Raw genomic sequence first — 21,616 nt, forward strand, 5'->3', positions numbered from 1 at the left:
GTGACGTCACGTGTAGCCCCGCTCCCAAAACAAGCGAAATAAAAAATTTGCACAACATGGACATGTGACATATCAAAACACTCAGCACAATGAGGTGAACTGCCCCACGGGTATTCTGGTCACGTCACGTGACGTCACGTGTAGCCCCGCCCCCAAAACAAGTGAAATTAAAAATTTGCACAACATGGGCATGTGACATATCAAAACACTCAGCACAATGAGGGGAACCACCTCACGGGTATTCTGGTCACGTCACATGCTCATGTCCGCTCACCTCCAAAAGTATTGGCACCCTAGCAGTCCAGTAGCTTTCACAATCTTTCTGTCCACTCGCCTCCAAAATGCACCGGCCTTTGCGAATACTTGCACCGTCAAAGCCAACATCAAAGTTTGTCACGACAAACTTTACAAATCTAGTTATTATTATTATTCTTAGACAAAAATTTATTAAAAAAAATGCAGCCTAGGGCTTTCGAGCCACGTGCACCAAATTCGGATATGTCGTAGACCCTGGTCTGAAGTTTTTTGCTTCTATTTTTCTAAGCGATCGGAATTCCGGCATTCCTGGTTCGGAAGCTCAAAGTGGCCTTTTTCCTTATAGACTTCCATTATAAACTTTTGAGATTTATAACTCAGCAAGTTTTCGAGCGATTTACACCGAACTCGGAAAGGTTCTTTAGGACCTTACTCCGGACGAAGTTTTTATTTCGGAGTTCTGACGGAATTTTCGTTTTTTCCGTAGTCAACGATCGAACATCCCATAGACTTGAATAGGGAATTCCGAAAAGTCCTCTAAGCTCTCACACACACAATACATCCAACATTAAGAATTGCATGTACTGTTCTATGCAGTATAATAAGTAGAATCCCATAATGACTCCAGTATTGACATGAAATGTCCAAACCCTCAGTAGCCACTTTTTGCCAAAAGTATTGGCACCCCACTGGATATTCTGGTGACGTCACTCGACTTCACGTGACGTCACGTGTAGCCCCGCTCCCAAAACAAGCAAAATAAAAAATTTGCACAACATGAACATGTGACATATCAAAACACTCAGCACAATGAGGGGAACTGTCCCACGGGTATTCTGGTCACGTCACGTGACGTCACGTGTAGCCCCGCCCCCTAAACAAGCGAAATCAAAAATTTGCACAACATGGACATGTGACATATCAAAACACTCAGCACAATGAGGGGAACTGCCCCACGGGTACTCTGGTCAAGTCACGTGACGTCCCGTGAGGTCACGTGAAAATAAAAAATTTGCACAACAAATTTCTTCACCATTGTGGTATTACACCATGTAGAGTACATACTATATGTACTCATTATTGCCATTTGTGTTTTTACATTAAATTACATTTACAAGTACATAAAAGCTTGTTTCAATGTTGGTCTTTTATTCTTTTAGTCAAATTTCCTCCCCAGCTAGACAGCTAAAGCAAACACCCAGCATCGACAAAACAACAGGGAGACAATCTATGGGAAGGTATTTTTTTTCCTCTCTATTAATACTGCTATATATCAATCTAAATAAATAATCTAAATAAATAATTTGCTTATCAAATCGTATTTATTTTTACTGCAGTGATCGTGCTGAACCTGAGGCTCCTGTGAAAATTGACAAATTAGAAAAGAAGATCACAGACTTTCTCTACAACATTTTCAATGTAAGAATTAAATAATCTTGGTCAATGCTTCCCATGCTGTCAACAATCATAACCTTCATTGAAAACACTGGCGATATTTACTTTAGATGATCTGTCAAAAAAAAAAATTCTGTCGCTTTTTAAGGTCAAGTTTGATAATAAAATCTAGAACAGAATGGACTGATAAAATAATGTGTTACTCAGTTGTGTAGAACAGACAATGCAGTTCGTTTAGCTTTAAAGTCCTTAAAATGGATAAAACACCAGATTAATTCTGTGTTTGAACAACACCTTAGTTATGGGAAGTAACTCATCAGCATCTTTGACTTAATGTACCTGCCTGCTGTGTTTACAACTTTCTTTTAGCTATGAAGAATCAAATGAAATATTTGAATTTTGGAAGACCTAAAATTTTGTCCATAAATGCTTCTACATTTCATTTTCTCTGTGTTTTGTGAAGGATCTTGAGAATAAAATGATTGTATTTATAAAACATGAGCTGGAGATGTTTAAGACATTTCTAAGAAAAGAAAACACAAGATACTACAATGATGTGAGGGATGATTTGTGGAGTGTAAAAGAAGCAGCTCTTGATATGACATTGTACTTTCTGAAGTTGATGGAACACAATGACCTCGCTGATGCACTCCAGGGTAAGAGATTAACAAGACATGCACATTAAGTTTCTTCAGAGGAGAAAATCCTTCATACAACTATACAAAATTCAACTTTTTTCTAACAATGTGTTTATACTATTTCAGAACATCTTTACTTGTTTAATGTATGTATTTATCTTTCTTGTATTTTGTATTTATATAATTAGATGCACTAATAGGAGTTCAGCAGCGTGCACTCAAATCAAACCTGTGTAAGAAGTACAAGCATGTATGTGAAGGAATTGCAAAGCAAGGAGAGTCCAACACTCTTAACAACATCTACACAGATCTGTACATCACTGCAGGTGGAAGTGGACAAATGAATAAACATGAAGTGAGTCAAATTGAAAAGAAAAAAACTTGTGTGAAAACTGAAAGTCAAATAGAGCAGGAGGAAAAAATTGAATGCAAGAACATGTTTGGACCATCACCTGGAGAAGAAAAACCCATCAGAACTTTGGTGACACAGGGGGTTGCTGGTGTTGGAAAATCCATCTGTGTGCAGAAGATTGTTCTAGACTGGGCTGAAGGGAAAGAATATCAGGACATAAAGTTCATATTTCCACTGACTTTCAGAGAACTGAATTTAAAAGAAAAGGAAAGATGCAGTTTGAGGGACATCATCTATCAGTTTTTCCCAAAAACTAAAGGAATGAGATTCACAGACAGGTATAAAGTCATGTTCATCTTTGATGGACTGGATGAGTGTCGACTTCCTCTAACATTCCATGAAAACCAAAAGTGTACTGATGTATCAGAGAAAGCCTCACTGGACACTATAATAACAAACCTCATTGAAGGAAATCTGCTTCCGTCTGCTCTCATCTGGATAACCACTCGACCAGCAGCAGCTGCTAAGATCCCTGCTGAACACGTGGACCGGGTCACAGAGGTGCGTGGCTTCAATGATGAACAAAAGGTGGAGTACTTCAGAAAGAAAATCAGTGATGAGAGTCTGGCCAACAAAATCATTGATCATATTAAAAGATCAAGAAGTCTCTTCATCATGTGTCATATTCCAGTCTTCTGCTGGATATCAGCCACTGTACTTGAAGGGATTTTGGGGAGATCAGACTGTGAAGACATTCCACAGACTCTGACGGAGATGTACACATGTTTTCTGATCTTTCAGACCGTACAGGGGGACAAGAAATACAATAGAAATAATGCCTCAGACATTCCATGGGATAAAAAGGGAATTCTTTCTCTGGGAAAGCTTGCCTTTAGTCACCTGGAAAAAAACAACCTGATTTTCTATGAAAAAGATCTAAAAGCCTGTGAAATTGATGTCAGTAACATAGAGGCGTACTCAGGAGTGTGCACTCAGGAGACTGACAGATTTCTTACCAAAGTTTTCAGCTTTGTGCATCTCAGCATTCAGGAGTTCATTGGTGCTTTGTATACATATGTTTGTGTCCGAGATGAAAAGAAGAATGTTTTTGAGCAATCAGAAGAGTATAAAGAAACAAAAGTTATTGATTTGCTCAAGGTCACAGTGGACAAAGCTTTGGAGAGTGAAACCGGACACTTTGACCTTTTCCTCCGCTTCCTTCTGGGCCTCTCATTGGAGTCTAATCAGAAGCACATTCAAGGTCTACTGACAAACACAGGAAGCAGCTCTGACTGCCAAAAGGACATAGTTGAGTACATCAAGTTAAAGTTTGAACAAAACCCAACTCCAGAGAGATCAATCAATCTGTTCTACTGTCTGAACGAGTTAAACGATGATTCACTGGTGAAAGAGATCCAAAACCGTTTGAGCTCAGGTTGTCTCTCTGAAGCTGAACTCTCACCTGCTCAGTGGTCTGCTCTGGTCTTTGTGTTGCTGACATCAGAGGAAGATCTGGAAGTGTTTGAGCTGCAGAAGTTCATAAGATCAGATGAATGCTTTAAGAGACTGTTACCAGTCGCCCAGGAAGCCACAACAGTTCTGTAAGTAAAACCTGTTTCTCTTGTTTTATCCCCTTAAAGTTTGGCCTCAGGTAGATTGATGGTAGGAAACACTAATTTGCCATAAACACAATACACCTGACTCATAACTTGAAATTAACATAAGCTACTGAATTGATGAGTCCTGCTTGTTCCTGCTGTCTTGAAATCGTTTGTTAATCAATTAACTCTAAAAACATGGACAGTAATCTGGAGTCTCATTTTTGCTGCTACAGTCATGGCCAAACGTGTTGGCACCCCTAAAATTTTTCCAGAAAATTAAGTATTTCTCACAGAAAAGTATTGCAATTACAAGTTTTGCTATACACATGCTTATTTACTTTGTGTGTATTAGAACAACACAAAAAAGCTAATTTGACATAATTTCACACAAAACTCCAAAAATGGTCCGGACAAAATTATTGGCACCCTTAACTTAATATTTGGTTGCACACCCTTTGGAAAAAATAACTGAAATCAATCTCTACATATAACCATCAATTAGCTTCTTACACCTCTCAACTGGAATTTTGGACCACTCTTCCTTTGCAAACTGCTCCAGGTCTCTCATATTGGAAGATCTTTTCACAGGTGTTCAATGGGATTTAGATCTGGACTCATTGCTGGCCACTTCAGAACTCTCCAGCGTTTTGTTGACATCCATTTCTGGGTCCTTTTTGAAGTATGTTTGGGGTAATTGTCCTGCTGGAAGACCCATGATCTCGGATGCAAGCCCAGCTTTCTGCCACTGGGCCTACATTGCGACCCAAATTCCCTTAGTAATCCTCAGATCCACAGTCATTGCACCCAGTGCCAGAGGCACCAAAACAACCCCAAAACATCTTTGAACCTCCACAATATTTGACTGTAGATACTGTGTTCTTTTCTTTATAGGCTTCATTCCATTTTCAGTAAACAGTAGAATGAGGTGCTTTACCAAAAAGCTCTACCTTGGTCTCATCTGTCCACAAAATGTTTTCCCAGAAGGATTTTGGCTTACTCACGTACATTTTGGCAAACTGAAGTCTTGCTTTTTGATGTCTCTGTGTCAGCAGTGGGGTCCTCCTGGGTTTCTTGCCATAGCGTTTCATTTCATTCAAATGTCGACTGATAGTGCTGACACTGATGCTGTAACGAAGCGGAGTCGTAAGGATCCATTTGCAGCGTTTATTTAAATAAGGCAGAACAGACAGGCAGGGTCAAGCACGGCAAACACAATGTCAGAGATAGGCAGATCGGAGGCAGGAGGTCAGGGCAGGCAGTAAAGAATCAGAGAACCAGGCAACAGAAACAGAATCAAAATAATCAGAACAGACAATCGGGAAACACTCGGAATGACTGCAGAAGCAAGTCGAGACTTCGCACTGGTGTCAAGTTCACATTCAGTCTTTATAGGAAGTGGTTGATGGGGAACAGGTGGTGGAGCAATCAGAGTCAGTGGTGGATTCTGGGAGGTGTAGTCTGGGAGAGCTAGTATTCTGGAGAGGCTTCTCTGTGTTGGTGTTCAGTGGGTGCCGGTGGTGCGCCGATCGTGACAGAGCCACTCCTGCGAGCGGCTCCCGACGCGAGGGCGCATGCGACGCCGGGGTCGTCCTTGAGCACGGGGAGCCGGCTTGTCAGGATATTGCTGGTGGAATTCGGTTGTGAGCGAGGGGTCCAGGATGTCCCCCGCCTTCACCCATGAGCGTTCCTCGGCCCATAGCCCTCCCAGTCAACTAGCTACTCCAGGTGACCTCTTCGGCGTCTGGAGTCCAGCAGGTTGCGGACTTGGTAAGCCTCTTTGGCGTCAATTAAGAGTGGAGGCGGATCCGGTAGGTCAGTGGGGCGTTCTGGGTTCTCTCTAGGCCCAACAGCAGGTTTAAGCAGCGAGACATGAAAGGTCGGCGAGATGCAGTAGGTTGAAGGCAGTGCGAGGCGGTAAGAGACCGGGTTGATTTGCCTGATGATCTGGAACGGCCCCACGTACCTGGGGCTCAGTTTGCGACAGGGTAGGCGAAGGTGGATGTCGCGGGTCGAGAGCCAGACTCACTGACCGGGTTGATATTCCGGGTGTGCCCTGCGGTGTTTGTCGGCCTGGCCCTTCTGTCTCCTTACGGCCCGCTGTAGTTGGCGATGGGCCACGCTCCATGTTTCCTCGCTCCCGCGGAACCAGTCGTCGACGGCCGGTAGGTCGGTGGGCGTGCCCGACCATGGGAAGAGGGGAGATTGGAAGCCCAGGACACACTGAAAGGGAGTCAGACCGGTGGCGGGTTTGATGAGGGAGTTTTGAGCATACTCCGCACACATCAGATATTTGCTCCACTCCGTCTGATTGTTTTGGCAGTATGAGCGGAGGAAGCGGATGATCTCCTGGTTTAACCGCTCCGTCTGTCCGATCGCCTGTGGATGATACCCCGTGGTGAGGCTGACGTTGACGTTCAGTCGTTTGAAGAAAGCGGACCAGACTCGAGAAGTGAACTAGGGACCTCGGTCCGAAACAATGTCTTCAGGCAGTCCGTAGTAGCGGAAGACAGAATCGCACAGCGTCTCTGCTGTCTCAAATGCTGTAGGAAGCTTGGGTAGCGGAACCAGGCGGCAGGCTTTTGAGAATCGGTCGGTGATGGTGAGAATGACCGTGTAATTATTGGATCGGGGCAGGTTGGTGATGAAGTCCAGAGCGATGTGAGACCAGGGTCGTTGTGGAATTGGTAGAGACTGCAGCAGCCCTGCAGGAAGTTGGTGAGGGACCTTTGAAGCGTTGCAGATCCCGCAGCTGCGCACAAAATCCCGTACGTCCGTGGACAATGATGGCCACCAGAACTGGTTTTGGGCCAGGTGGATTGTCCCTGCGATGCCGAGGTGGCCGGAGCTAGGGCTGGCGTGTAGGAGCTCTAGGAGAGTGGAGCACAGGTTCTCAGGCACGTAGATCTTTTCTGGAGGACACTCGGTAGGCGGCAGCGTCTGCGTGTTGGTCTGGGAGATCTCTGTCAGGATGTCCCACTGGATCGGAGCGAGGATCTGGGTCTTGGGGATGATGGGTTCAGGCAGTACGTCCCGGTGTACCTCTCGGTGCACACGTGACAATGCATCAGCTTTAGCATTCTTGCTTCCCGGACGGTAGGTCACAGAGAACTGAAAGCGCGTGAAGAACATAGCCCATCTTGCCTTACGGGGGTTCATGCGTTTGGCAGCACGGAGATATTCCAGGTTTCTGTGGTCGTTCAAGACTGTGAACGGATGTTGCGCACCCTCCAGCCAGTGCCTCAACTCCTCAAATGCTGCTTTCATGGCTAACAGTTCACGGTCTCCCACATCGTAATTGCGCTCTGTGGGAGATAACTTGCAGGAGAAGTACACGCATGGAAACATTTTGTTGGCCGGCCCCTGGCGCTGAGACAGGACGGCTCCAACTCCTGTGTTGGAGGCATCCACCTCCACTATAAATGGTCGGTTCGGATCGGGGTGATGAAGGATGGGCGCCGAGGTGAAGCTCCTCTTCAGGTGTTGGAACGCCGCAAGTGCCTCTGGTGACCAGGTGAGACGGGCTGGGGCTTTTTTGGTCATGGATGTGAGCGGTGCTGCGATAGTGCTGAATCCTGCGGAATCCTGCTTAACTCACTTTGTTCTAGAGTAGTGTGATTTGAATCGTGTTATATTCTATAGCATTGGTGATTTTTATAGTGTTGGTTTTTGTTGTTCTCTCAGCTGATTAATCAGGAGTAGTTTCAGTCTCCCTTAAGGTGTGAATTGGGGGCAGGGCTTACCTATTTAAATTGAAGGTTTGTTAGTAGCTCTCTCTCTAACATTAGTGTCTAGTACTGTCTTGATATATTCTACCATACCTCAATTCTCACTCTTGTTTGACTACAAATATGTGCCTTAAACCCATCTCTGTACTCAAGGCCTACTCTCGCAGACGCTCTCATCCACAAAGCAGAGGTCACAATCCCAATAACCTCATCTACCCTCCTCTGTTGTGTAAGTCTCAAACAGTAGTGGTAGGTGGGCTCTGGATTTGTCAGTCTGCGGTAAAGAAAGCTGATTTTATCTCTGCTTTAACTTCCCATTACTCCTTTGATTTTCTTGCTCTAACAGAAACCTGGATATCCCCACAGAACACCGCTACACCAGCTGCTTTATCCTCTGCCTATGCTTTCTCTCACTCACCACGAGAAACAGGCAGGGGTGGTGGTACAGGTTTATTGTTGTCAAAGAAATGGTGCTTTAAACCTCTACTCTTCTCTAATTTAACCATCTCTTCTTTTGAATTTCATGCCATTTCAGTTACCTCTCCTATCAACCTTGTTATCATTGTTGTCTACCGCCCTCCTGGTCCCCTAGGAAACTTCCTGGAAGAAATGGACTCACTGCTTAGTGCTTTCCCTTCCGATAGCTCCCCCCTGACAGTGCTTGGCGACTTCAACCTCGCCTCTGACAAGCTACATTCTTCTTCCCTCCTATCTCTTCTCGACTCTTTCTCCCTCACACTCAACAGCTACATCCCCACACACAAAGGAGGCAATGTCCTGGACCTGGTTTTCACCCGTCCTTCTCCAGCTACAGATGTGACTGCTACCCCACTCCACGTCTCTGATCATCACCTGGTATCCTTCACCATTACTCTACCTATCTTACCTAAAACTACCTCTCACCCCCTTGCTCTTACTCGCCGCAACCTTCACTCTGTCTCACCTTCATCTGTAGCTTCTGGCACTCTTTCTTCCCTTCCTGATGCTAAGTCTTTTTCCTCACTACCCTTAGACTCAGCCACAGATACTTTCCTCTCATCTCTTTCCTCAACTATGGACTCCCTCTGCCCTATGTTCACTAAACCCAAGAAAACTTCTTCTTCTGCTCCTTGGCTTTCAGATGTGCTGCGCAACAATCGAAGAGAGCTAAGATCATCAGAGAGAAAGTGGAAGAAAAAACTTGATGCAGATCTTGATTTTTACAGAACACTTCTTGTCAAGTTCTCCTCAGATGTGACTTCTGCCAAGACTTCCTTCTACAAGGAAAAGCTTGAAGCTTCCTCACATGACCCTCGGAAATTCCACAACATCATCTCTTCTCTGCTCAACCCCCCGGCTCCCCCTTCTTCATCCTCCCTGACTGCAGAAGACTTTGCTTCTTTCTACCAGGAGAAGATTGAGGAAATCTGCCGGACCTTCACTTCAGCCCCGACTGCACTTACATCTCAGAGTATGGATTCTCCTACACCTTCGTTGTCACATTTTTCAACTGTGGCAGCAGAAGAGATTTTACAACTCATCCAGTCCTGCAATCCTACCACCTGCCCACTGGATCCACTCCCTACCACTATGCTCCAGACCATCTCACAAGACCTCTTGCCCTTCATTTCCACTATCGTCAATAGATCCATAGCATCTGGTCAGGTACCAACTACTTTCAAGAGAGCAAGGGTTATTCCCATCTTAAAGAAACCTGCTCTGGATCCATCAGACATCAGTAACTACAGACCGGTATCACTTCTCTCATTTCTTTCAAAAATTCTTGAACGCATTGTCTATAATCAACTGTCTGTCTATCTCTCACAGAACAACCTCCAAGATCCCAAACAGTCTGGCTTTAAAGCAGCTCACTCTACAGAGACAGCCCTTTTGGATGTCTCTGAGAAGCTACATACTGCCAGATCAGCCAAACTATCATCTGTCCTTATCCTCCTTGACCTTTCAGCAGCGTTTGATACGGTCAACCACAAGACTCTCTTATCCTCCCTCAAGAGTCTTGGGATTTGCGGATCAGCTTGGGAATGGTTTGCCTCCTACCTGGAAGGACGCTCATATCAAGTAACATGGAGGGGAGTGACATCTGCTCCACGCAGACTCTCCACTGGCGTCCCACAGGGCTCAGTACTTGGTCCTCTTCTTTTCTCCTTGTATACTCACTCTCTTGGTGAAGTTATTTCATCACATGGGTTCTCTTACCACTGCTATGCTGATGATACACAACTTATCTTCTCTTTCCCACCCTCAGATGCCACAGCTTCTGACCGGATCTCAGCATGTCTGGCAGAAATTTCATCATGGATGACTGCTCATCAGTTAAAGCTCAATACTAGCAAAACTGAACTGCTGTTCATCCCAGGTGATTCATCCCCAGGTCATGATCTTGCTATATCCTTGCACAACGATCTGATCCCCCCTTCAGCCACAGCTCGCAACCTTGGGGTAACCATGGACAATCAACTGTCCTTTTCCTCTCATGTTGCAAATGTGACTCGCTCATGTCGGTTTCTTCTCTACATTAGAAGGATTCGGCCATTTTTGTCCACACAGACTGCCCAGGTACTTGTTCAGTCTCTTGTCATTTCTAGACTGGATTACTGCAATGCACTGCTGGCAGGTCTACCTATGAACGTAATCCGTCCTCTGCAAATGATCCAAAATGCAGCTGCCCGGCTTGTTTTCAACCTGCCAAAGTTCTCGCATACCACCCCGCTGCTGCGATCCCTCCACTGGCTTCCGGTAGCAGCACGCATCCGGTTCAAAACACTGATGCTGGCCTACAAAGCCAAAAATGGACCAGCCCCCTCTTACCTCAAAGCCCTCATCATTCCTCGCACTGCACCCCGTAACCTCCGATCTACCAGCACTGCTCGACTGGTTCCACCATCTCTCAGGGTAAGAGGCAAGTATACTACAAGACTCTTCTCTGTACTGGCACCAAGGTGGTGGAATGAACTTCCCATAGAGGTCCGGACAGCCGAGTCACTGGCTATTTTCAAGCGGCGGTTGAAGACCTACTTATTCAGGAAGCACTTCAACTAGCACTTCTTTCCTTATCCTTTGCATTTAAAAAAAAAAAAAAAACCTTTGACACTTTTTCATTGTAACTTTGAACAAATGTTTTAAACTCATGGTATCTTAAGTATGTAACCTAGTGAACCAGCATTAATGTATTCAGTGTTAGAGATTTAAGCACTTATGTACGTCGCTCTGGATAAGGGCGTCTGCCAAATGCTGTAAATGTAAATGTAAATGTAAGCGACAGTAAAAGTTTGTGAACCCCAGGAAGCGTTGCAGTCCCTTGATGGTCTGTGGTCGCGGCCATTGTAGTACCGCCTGTACCTTCGCGTCGGCCATGGCCACCCCCTCGGCCGAAATGACATAGCCCAGGAATGCCGTTGAGGTTCTGTGAAACTCACACTTTTCTGCCTTGGCGTATAGGCGGTGCTGGATCAGTCGCTCCAGCACCACCCTCACATGCTGAACGTGCTCCTTCGGGTTTTCAGAGTAGATAAGGATGTTGTCGATGTAGACGATCACCCAACGGTCTAGCATGTCACGGAACACGTCGTTGATGAACGACTGGAACACCTGTTAGAAAGGCCAAACGGCATGACCAAATACTCGTAGTGGCCGGACTGGGTCGAGAAGGCGGTTTTCCATTCGTCTCCCTCTCTAATGCGGATGAGGTTGTAGGCGCTACGGAGATACATTTACATTTACATTTACGGCATTTAGCAGACACCCTTATCCAGAGTGACTTACAACTGAGCAACTGAGGGTTAAGGGCCTTGCTCAGGGGCCCAGTAGTGGCAGCTTGGTGGACCTGGGGTTCGAACCCATGACCTTCCGATCAGTAGCCCAACACCTTAACCACTGAGCTACCACATCCCCACCGAACTGCCACCACATCTAGATCTAGCTTGGTGAAGTACCGTGCTCGGCGGAGTTGTTCCAGGGCTGATGGGACAAGCGGTACCGGAACTTCACCGTGAGGTCGTTTAAGGCTCTGTAGTCGATACATGGCCGTAGGCCCCCGTCCTTCTTTTTCACGAAGAAAAAAACCAGACGAAGCCGGGGACACGGAGGGCCGGATGAACCCCTTCTCCAACTCCTCCTCGATATATTGGTTCATGGCCACCGACTCTGGTTGGGACAGAGGGAAGATCCTCCCTCTGGGTGGTGTGGCACCCGGTTGGAGCTCGATGGAGCAGTCATAGGCACGATGTGGTGGCAGTTCGGTTGCTTTGGTCTTGCTAAATGCTTCTGCAAGGTCCTGGTACTCACTCGGGAGTCCAGGTAGGTCGGTCGTCGCGGTGTTAAGCTGGAGTGGACTCTCCGTGGCGCGGTGGTGCTGTGCGCATGCGCTGCCCCAGCTCAAAATTCGTAGTTCAGGCCAGGAGATGACTGGGTTGTGGAGCTTGAGCCATGGGAGTCCAAGAATGAGGGCGTGTTGGGGGGAGTGAATGACGTGGAAGCGAATCTGCTCATGATGATGGGTCCCTACTAGTAGGCTGAGGTCCCTTGTCATACGTGTGATGCGCCCTTCTCCAAGTGGTTGGCCGTCAATACCCTCCACAGCCACAGGAGGCATACAATGGGGTACGTCATGGGTCCGTACAAATTCCTCCGACAAAAAGTTCCCGGCTGCACCTGAGTCGATGAGCGCGGACAGGCTAAGCTTTGTTCCTCGCACCTCAAGGTGTACATTAATCTGAGCACAGTTCTGTGATTGAGGCAGGGAGAGGTTTTGACTCACCGGCGTATTACGCTTGTTGGGTGGTCTGACGGGACAAGCCAATAGCCTGTGGCCGGATTTCCCGCAGTACAAGCAGAGGCGCCAGCGGAATCGCCTTTCTCGTTCCTCGGCTGTGAGGTGCGTATAATTGAGCTGCATGGGCTGGTGGCTCTCGGAGGGAACAGAGCATGCGGGGTTTCGCCGGGTGCGCATAAGGTTGTCGATTCGAATGGAGAGGTCCATAAACTCAGCCAGGTTTTTCCCTTCGTCGCGAGCTCAGCTTGTAGATCCGGATGCAGTCCTTTGCGTTAGATCACTCTCAGGGGTCTATCTCCCCAACCTGTCTCGGCGGCGAGCGTACGGAATGTCAGTGCGTACTCAGCGGCGGAGCAATCGCCCTGAGATACGGCCAACAAACGCTCTTCTGCGCTTTCGCCCGTGGCGGAGTGTTCGAAGACAGCGTGGAATTGGGAGAGGAAATGTTCAAATGTGGGGAAGGCGGAGCCATCCTCTCGCCAAACCGCCGTGGCCCACTCCAGCGCTTTCCCGGTGAGGAGCGTGCACACAAACGCTACGCGGCTAGCGACGGTCGGATACAGGGACGGTTGTTGCGTCACAAAGAGCTGGCACTGAATTAAGAAACCTCCGCATTTTCCAGGATCTCGTTAAACTTTTCTGGAAACGCGAGCCGCGGGCTGGTGACGGCTGGAGTCGCGATTAAATGGGCCGGCGGAAGGAGCGCCGGCGGTGGAGGATTCGGAGCCATGGTGGTGCCTCGCAGACCCTGTAACGCCAGTAACAATGTCAGAGATAGGCAGATCGGAGTCGAAGGACAGGCAGGAGGTCAGGGCAGGCAGTAAAGAATCAGAGAACCAGGCAACAGAAATAGAATCAAAATAATCAGAACAGACAATCGGGAAACGCTCGGAATTACTGCAGAAGCAAGTCAAGACTTCGCACTGGTGTCAAGTTCACGTTCAGTCTTTATAGGAAGTGGTTGATGGGGAACAGGTGGTGGAGCAATCAGAGTCAGTGGTGGATTCTGGGAGGTGTAGTCTGGGAGAGCTAGTATTCTGGAGAGGCTTCTCGGTGTTGGTGTTCAGTGGGTGCCGGTGGTGCGCTGATCGTGACAGATGCACCCTGAGCCTGCAGGACAGCTTGAAATTCTTTGGAACTAGTTTGGGGCTGTTTATCCACCATACGGACTGTTGTGCGTTGCAACCTTTCATCAATTTTTTTCTTCCATCCATTTCCAGGGAGATTAGCTACAGTCATGCCATGGGTTGCAAAGTTCTTGATCATGTTGCACACTGTGGATCATATCGTTCTCTGGAGATGGACTTGTAACCTTGAGATTGTTGATAAATTTTAGAAAAAATTTGGTTCTCAAATCCTCAGACAGTTCTCTTCTCCTCTGTCTGTTCTCCATGATTAGTGTGGCACAGACACACAATGCAAAGTCAACTTCTCTCCTTTTTTATCTGCTTTCAGGTGTGATTTTTATATTGCCCACACCTGTTACTTGCCCCAGGTGAGTTTAAAGGAGCATCACATGCTTGAAACAAACTTATTTATCCACAAATTTGAAAGAGTGCCAATAATTTTGTCTGGCACATTTTTGGAGTTTTGTGTGAAATTATGTCAAATTTGCTTTTTCCTCTGTTTTTGTTGTTTTGTTTCAAAACACACAAAGTAAATAAACATGTGTACAGCAAAATGTGTAATTGCAGTAATTTTCAATGAGAAATACTTAATTTTCTGGAAATATTTCAGGGGTGCAAACACTTTGGCCATGACTCAGGGTTTTTCCAAAATTGGTCTTCGGTGGTGGCTGACCGACATGGCCATCCACACAGAGCAAAGAGTACCATAGTACCCACATGATCTGCAAGCCCAATATTGACAATAAATGTTAAATTTAAGATAAATACAAAGAAACAGTTTGTGATTTTTTTCTTATCCTATTTATTCATGAAGAAACGATCACAGTCAGGCTAGATAGTAAAAGAAAGCAATTACAACTTATTTTATGTGTAAACATCAGCGATACCAAAGTATATTTGAAATGTCAAAGGTATCACAATTTATCTATTTACAAATATCACAGCCTGCAGATGAACATTTAACTCGTCTCTTTTTATTAACACTGTAGAACCTTTTTACCTTTAAGATCTCTGTAGTCGATTTCATCCTGATGCTTTTAGACGTATGCTTGCAGTAGGCTTGTATGCTATGCAGTTCTCTATGTCACTCCGTCAGTAGCCTGCTTCACTCACAAAACCCAATTACAGATCAAATAAGGCTTTGGCAGGACAAAAAATTGTATTGTCAGCCGCCAAAAAATTTCAATGTAGGAAAAACCTTGTGACTGTATAGTGGGTAAAAAACTTGGCGCTTGGTAATGAGTGGTGCAACTAATGACAGATGACATAACATCATAATACCAATTTCCTTTCAGGCTCAGTGAGTGTAACATGACAGAGAGAAGCTGCTGGTCTTTACACACAGTTCTCAGCTCAGAATCCTCCAAGCTGACTGAGGTGGATCTGAGCAGTAATCCTCTGGGGGACTCAGGAGTGAAGCAGCTTTGTGAGGGACTGAAGAGTCCAAACTGTAAACTGAAGACTCTGAGGTCAGTTTTTTCATTTCTCTCAAGACATTTTAATAAATCAGTTACTTATGTATCTTCTTTACACACCAATAAATAGTCAATGAAGTGTTTGAAAGAAGAATTTCAGGTTAATGACTAGATAGAACTTACATGATCAAATAATAGAACACACATGTTTAGTTTTATTTATTTATTTAGTTTAAATAAATAAATAGATAAATAAATAAATAGGTATCATGATTGTATTCAATTATATTTTAAAAAATGTAACAAAGTAGGGGCAAAGTGACTTGACAAACATTTTAAATATTTGGCAAGTGAAATTACATTAATGTGAATCATATCAAACAGAAAATATTAGATTTCATAGTGTAACCTTCTTCATAATTAAGTAAGAAATGGCTTTTTCCTCAGACTCTCAGACTGCAGTATAATAGAGGAAGGATACATCGCTCTGTCTGAAGCTCTGAAATCATCTCACCTGATAGAGCTGGATCTCAGAGGGAATGACCCTGGAGCATCAGGAGTGAAGCTGCTCACTGATTTACTACAGGATCCAGATTGTAAACTGAACACACTGAGGTTAATATTAAGTGTTGGGATAATTACTTCAATACAATATGTACATTAATACTCTAACAAAACACTAACTAAATACAATTACATTTAAAGTATGCTATTAATGTAAATGTCTGTTGTTTTCTCTGTAGACTGTTAAAAAGTCCTGAAGCAGAAGTGGCCTGTGATTCCCTGACTAAAGTTCTGGGTACAAACCCCTTACTGCAGACAGAACTGGATCTGAGTGGGAAAAACTCAGTAGTGAAGCAGCTCTCTGATCTACTGAAGGATTCACACTGCAGAGCTGAGAAACTTACGTATGTAATATAATATTTATTTTACTTTAGTTATGGAAACTTATTGTCAGATAAAACGCAGTTTAAAGTGAAGATTTTCTTTCCACTGTTTCTGGTTATCTTTAGGCTAAAGGTCTGTAGTATTACAGAAGAAGGCTGTTCAGATTTATCTTCATCTCTTTATTTAAATCCTGCACACATAAGAGAGATGGATCTGAGTGAGAATAAATTAGGAAACTCTGGAGTGCAGAAGCTTTGTGTACTGCTGCAACATCAGTCCTGTAACCTGCAGATACTGAGGTGAGCTTCTGCTTCTGCTCTTTAACATGTACATAAGAGCTTGTGACTTTACATGTAGAATACAAACACAGGCTACATGTAGAACATGTATGTCTTAAATCTTCTTGGCATTACGTACTATATAGATGCTTAAAATAATACAATGTTAAGTCTTTATCAGACATCAGAGTATCATTAATACCACACAATGTTCTCTCTTTAGACTTTCAGACTGCAGTATAACAGAGGAAGGATACATCGCTCTGTCTGAAGCTCTGAAATCATCTCACCTGATAGAGCTGGATCTCAGAGGGAACGACCCTGGAGCATCAGGAGTGAAGCTGCTCACTGATTTACTACAGGATCCAGACTGTAAACTGAACACACTGAGGTGAACATTAAGTACTGGGGTTAATTACTTCAATACAAAATGTACATTAATAGTCTTACAAAACACTAACTAAATACAATTACATTTAAAGTATGCTATTAATGTAAATGTCTGTTGTTTCCTCTATAGACTGTTAAAAAGTCCTGAAGCAGAAGAGGCCTGTGATTCCCTGACTAAAGTTCTGGGTACAAACCCCTTACTGCAGACAGAACTGGATCTGAGTGGGAAAAACTCAGTAGTGAAGCAGCTCTCTGATCTACTGAAGGATTCACACTGCAGAGCTGAGAAACTTACGTATGTAATATAATATTTATTTTACTTTAGTTATGTAAACTTATTGTCAGATAAAACTCAGTTCCTCAAAGTGAAGATCTTCTTTCCACTGTTTCTGGTTATCTTTAGGCTAAAGGTCTGTAGTATAACAGAAGAAGGCTGTTCAGCTTTGTCTTCATCTCTTTATTTAAATCCTGCACACATAATAGAGATGGATCTGAGTGAGAATAAATTAGGAAACTCTGGAGTGCAGAAGCTTTGTGTACTGCTGCAACATCAGTCCTGTAACCTGCAGATACTGAGGTGAGCTTCTACTTCTGCTCTTTAACATGTACATAAAAGCTTGTGACTTTACATGTAGAATACAAACACAGGCTACATGTAGAACATATATGTCTTAAATCTTCTTGGCATTACGTACTATATAGATGCTTAAAATAATACAATGTTAAGTCTTTATCAGACATCAGAGTATCATTAATACCACACAATGTTCTCTCTTTAGACTTTCAGACTGCAGTATAACAGAGGAAGGATACATCGCTCTGTCTGAAGCTCTGAAATCATCTCACCTGATAGAGCTGGATCTCAGAGGGAACGACCCTGGAGCATCAGGAGTGAAGCTGCTCACTGATGTGAAAAAGAATAGAAATTTCGAATTGAGGTGGTTCTTCTATAAACTAATACAATTAATTCAATAATAAACATAAATAAATTCTATAACCTAATAACTGATAACCTTCATAGATTCTTTGTGGGAAAAAGATTACATTTATAAGTGACTAATTTACAGTTTTTTAAATTTGAAAATCATGACATAAGTAAAAGCAGCCATTCTGTTCTCATTAATATGGTCTAATTATACTGTAAACACCAAATAAAAATGACTTTCTGCAGGTTGTTGAAGAGATCTGCTGCACAGGAGGCCTGTACTTGGCTAAATTCCACTATAGGTACAAACTGTTTACTCCTAAAAGAGCTGGATCTGAGCAGGAATGAACCAGGAGACTCAGGAGTGAAGCAGCTCTCTGCTCTGATGGAAGACTCTCACTGTAAATTTCAGATAATTAAGTAAGTTTTCTTATATATGTTTCTCTATCAGCTGAGTTTTATTAATAACATGTTTTTAATGAGACCTGCCATTATGTAAACACCAAGTATTCACTAATGCATTTTAATTACATTTTTGTTTTCTATAATTGATGAAACAACAGAATTTATTCTGTCTTTCTCCAGAGGAACCTCATATATAGGTCTTATAGAGACACCTGGGTCCTGTTACATCACTAAAAAGTGTTAAGTTATTAAACAGAAGTAGATATGATCAACATTTAATCACTAAGACATAAAGTCAATTAAAAGAGGAAATTATTTTAATTCTGTTATAAATAACCACTAATGATCTCTAATGATCCAAATGACCCCAGAATACTTACTTTGGTCCACATGATAATAAAATGATGTTTCCATCATGTCTACAGAATGAAGACTGAGTTTGTAGCTCTGATAACATGATGTTTCATATTTAGGCTGAATAAATGTAATCTGACTGTGGAGAGCTGTTCAGCTTTAGCCAGCGCTCTGAAACTCCAGTCCTGTAGTGTGAGAGAACTGGACCTGAGTGAAAACAGTCTGCAGGATTCAGGAGTCACTCAGCTTTCTGCTGGCCTGAAACATCGACACTATAAACTGGAGACACTGAGGTAAGTTTATTTCTCGTAGACTGATGAAGAGCTAAGACAGATAATAAACCTCAGTAAATGTTGATTATTCTTAAAAACTAAAATCTTTTCTCCCTTCCTGACTTCATATTTAGGCTTAAAACATGTGATTTAATGGAGGAAAGTTGTTCAGCTCTAGCTGAAGTTCTCAGTTCTGAATATTCCCAGCTGAGAGAACTGGACCTGAGTAACAACAGTCTGCAGGATTCAGGAGTCACTCAGCTTTCTGCTGGACTGAAACATCAACACTGTAAACTGGAGACATTGAGGTAAGTTATAAAATGTAAAATTGTGGGTGAATTTTAGTATATAGACACTTATTGTGTTGAATTTGTACGTTTATTGTTCGTCTGATTTCATCAGGCTTAACAGATGTTCTATAACTGATGGAAGCAGTTCAGCTCTAGCTGAAGTTCTCAGTTCTGAATATTCCCAGCTGAGAGAACTGGACCTGAGTAACAACAGTCTGCAGGATTCAGGAGTCTATCAGCTTTCTGCTGGACTGAAGAATCCACAGTCTGCACTCACAATACTGAGGTGAAGTAAAAGCTGCAATCATGACTAAGTCTACATTTAATAAAAAGTCACAGTGAAGCATCAAAATATTTTTATATAGTAATTCAAATGACTATTGAATTAATATGAAATGTGTAATTAAATTAAATGATTTGTGTGTACCTGAAAAATGTGCATATGTTGTACAGACTTTAATTGCTTTAGTTAATTGCTCCTAAATTTCTTTGTATCCACATTTTCTATGTCCAAGTCAAATAAAGAGAAAAACTGACAGAATTAGAACACATTATATTTACACAACATGTTATAATAAAAAAAAAATAGAATGTTAAATTTATAAGTAATTAAATTTTGTTTTAAATGTAAGTTATATCCCAAAGTAAACATCATTTTGGTGTAATTATAAGTGAACTGTTAAAGAAAGTCATAAAAATATTGAATAATCCATTTTGCTGTAATAAATGAGATCAGTTGTGTTCACTGTGCTCCTTCTGTCCCTCTGCAGACTGTGTAACTGCAGTGTAACAGATGAAGGCTGTGCTGCTTTAGCTACAGCTCTGGGAGAAAATCCCTCACATCTCTTAGAGCTGGATCTGAACGGGAATAAAGTAGGAGACAGTGGAATAAAGCAGATCTCTAATCTACTACAGAATCCACACTGCATCCTAGAAAAACTCAGGTAGGTCACTCTAATTTCTTTTTGAAGTAGTTCTCATTAAAGCAGTGAATTATTGTAATATCACTTTATTAATTAAAGTCATTTATACAGGCTTCATTCTGTGACACTCTAGTGTTAATAAAGTAACAATAAAAATAGATTTGTGTACAATTTTACACATCTTCATTCATTTTCTACCGCTTATCCGAACTTCTCGGGTCACGGGGAGCCTGTGCCTATCTCAGGCGTCATCGGGCATCGAGGCAGGATACACCCTGGACGGAGTGCCAACCCATCGCAGGGCACACACACTCTCATTCACTCACACACTCACACACTACGGACAATTTTCATGCATGTCTTTGGACCGGGGGAGGAAACCGGAGTACCCGGAGGAAATCCCCGAGGCACGGGGAGAACATGCAAACTCCACACACACAAGGCAGAGGCGGGAATCGAACCCCCAACCCTGGAGGTGTGAGGCGAACGTGCTAACCACTAAGCCACCGTGCACCCCTGTCACACATCTTAATGTCTAAAACTGAAGGTATTTATTTTGTAAAATATTTGTAATATTCTGAAATAAAATTCTAATTAATTTTGTTTTTTCAGGTTAATGGACAATAATATCAGAGAGGAAGGATACACTGTTCTGTCTGAAGCTCTGAAATCATCTCACCTGATAGAGCTGGATCTCAGAGGGAACGACCCTGGGGCATCAGGAGTGAAGCGGCTCACTGATGTACAAAAGAATCGACATTTCAGTCTGAGGTGATTCTTCTACACTGAACTGAACACACTGAGGTTTATATTATTAAATCTATAATCGAATAATTTATAACATACGCATAAGGACTACTTGTTAAATATGTTCCATATGTTATATCTGATGGTCATATTAGACGTCCTCTTCATAAATAATCTATTATGGACAAACTTGCTAACATCCGAAAAGATTTTCAAAATGATGTCGTAGCAACACAAAATAATTAGGAATCTTAAATTCATGATGTAATATTACTGTAAAAAGGTAGTTTTGTATTTGCTTTTCATTTTTTGCTACATTTCTCCTGCCTTTATTCAGTGTTTGAACTCCTTTAATAACATAGACATGTACAATATTTCAGTTTCTTTAATTTGCTAAAAGTGAATTATTAAAGATCTCTAGCACTAAACTTTAACTTAAGACAAGAAAGACACCGTTAAGAAATGGTGGCTAAATTTCTTGTTTTCCTCTTGTATAAAAGCTTCTCTCTCTTTCTCTCTTTCTGCAGGTTGTTGAAAAGTTCTGCTGCACAGGAAGGTTGTGATTTCCTTTCTAGAGTTCTGGGTGTGAACCCCTTACTGCAGAGAGAACTCAATGTGAGTGAGAAAATATCTGGAGACTCGCAGGTGAAGCAGCTCTCTGTTCTTCTGGAGGATTCACACTGCAGACCAGAGAGACTCAAGTTAGTATTGATCACTTATTTATACTTAAACACTAGTGTATTCCTTTTGGAATGTAATAACTGTATATAATGTCATTAATGAAATATTTTAGTCTAATTTTAAACTGTATATTTTACATTAAACAATATAAAATTACATTTAAACAGAAGTCTTGTCTTCCTTG

The 21,616-nt window shown here is 42.9% G+C and overlaps 1 protein-coding gene across 1 annotated transcript in view; it reads left to right on the forward strand.

The window, feature by feature from the left end:
• Positions 1–21,616, forward strand: part of LOC113657299 — a 1,727,325-nt gene that overhangs the window by 1,465,516 nt on the left and 240,193 nt on the right. Inside the window, exons 180-181 of the mRNA XM_047822072.1 lie at positions 20,617–20,775; positions 21,279–21,452. Of these exons, the coding sequence (XP_047678028.1) occupies positions 20,617–20,775; positions 21,279–21,452 (333 nt within the window). The remainder of the gene's footprint in view (positions 1–20,616; positions 20,776–21,278; positions 21,453–21,616) is intronic.

This window comes from Tachysurus fulvidraco, chromosome 13 (assembly GCF_022655615.1).
Source record: "Tachysurus fulvidraco isolate hzauxx_2018 chromosome 13, HZAU_PFXX_2.0, whole genome shotgun sequence".
Taxonomy (NCBI): Eukaryota; Metazoa; Chordata; class Actinopteri; order Siluriformes; family Bagridae; genus Tachysurus; species Tachysurus fulvidraco.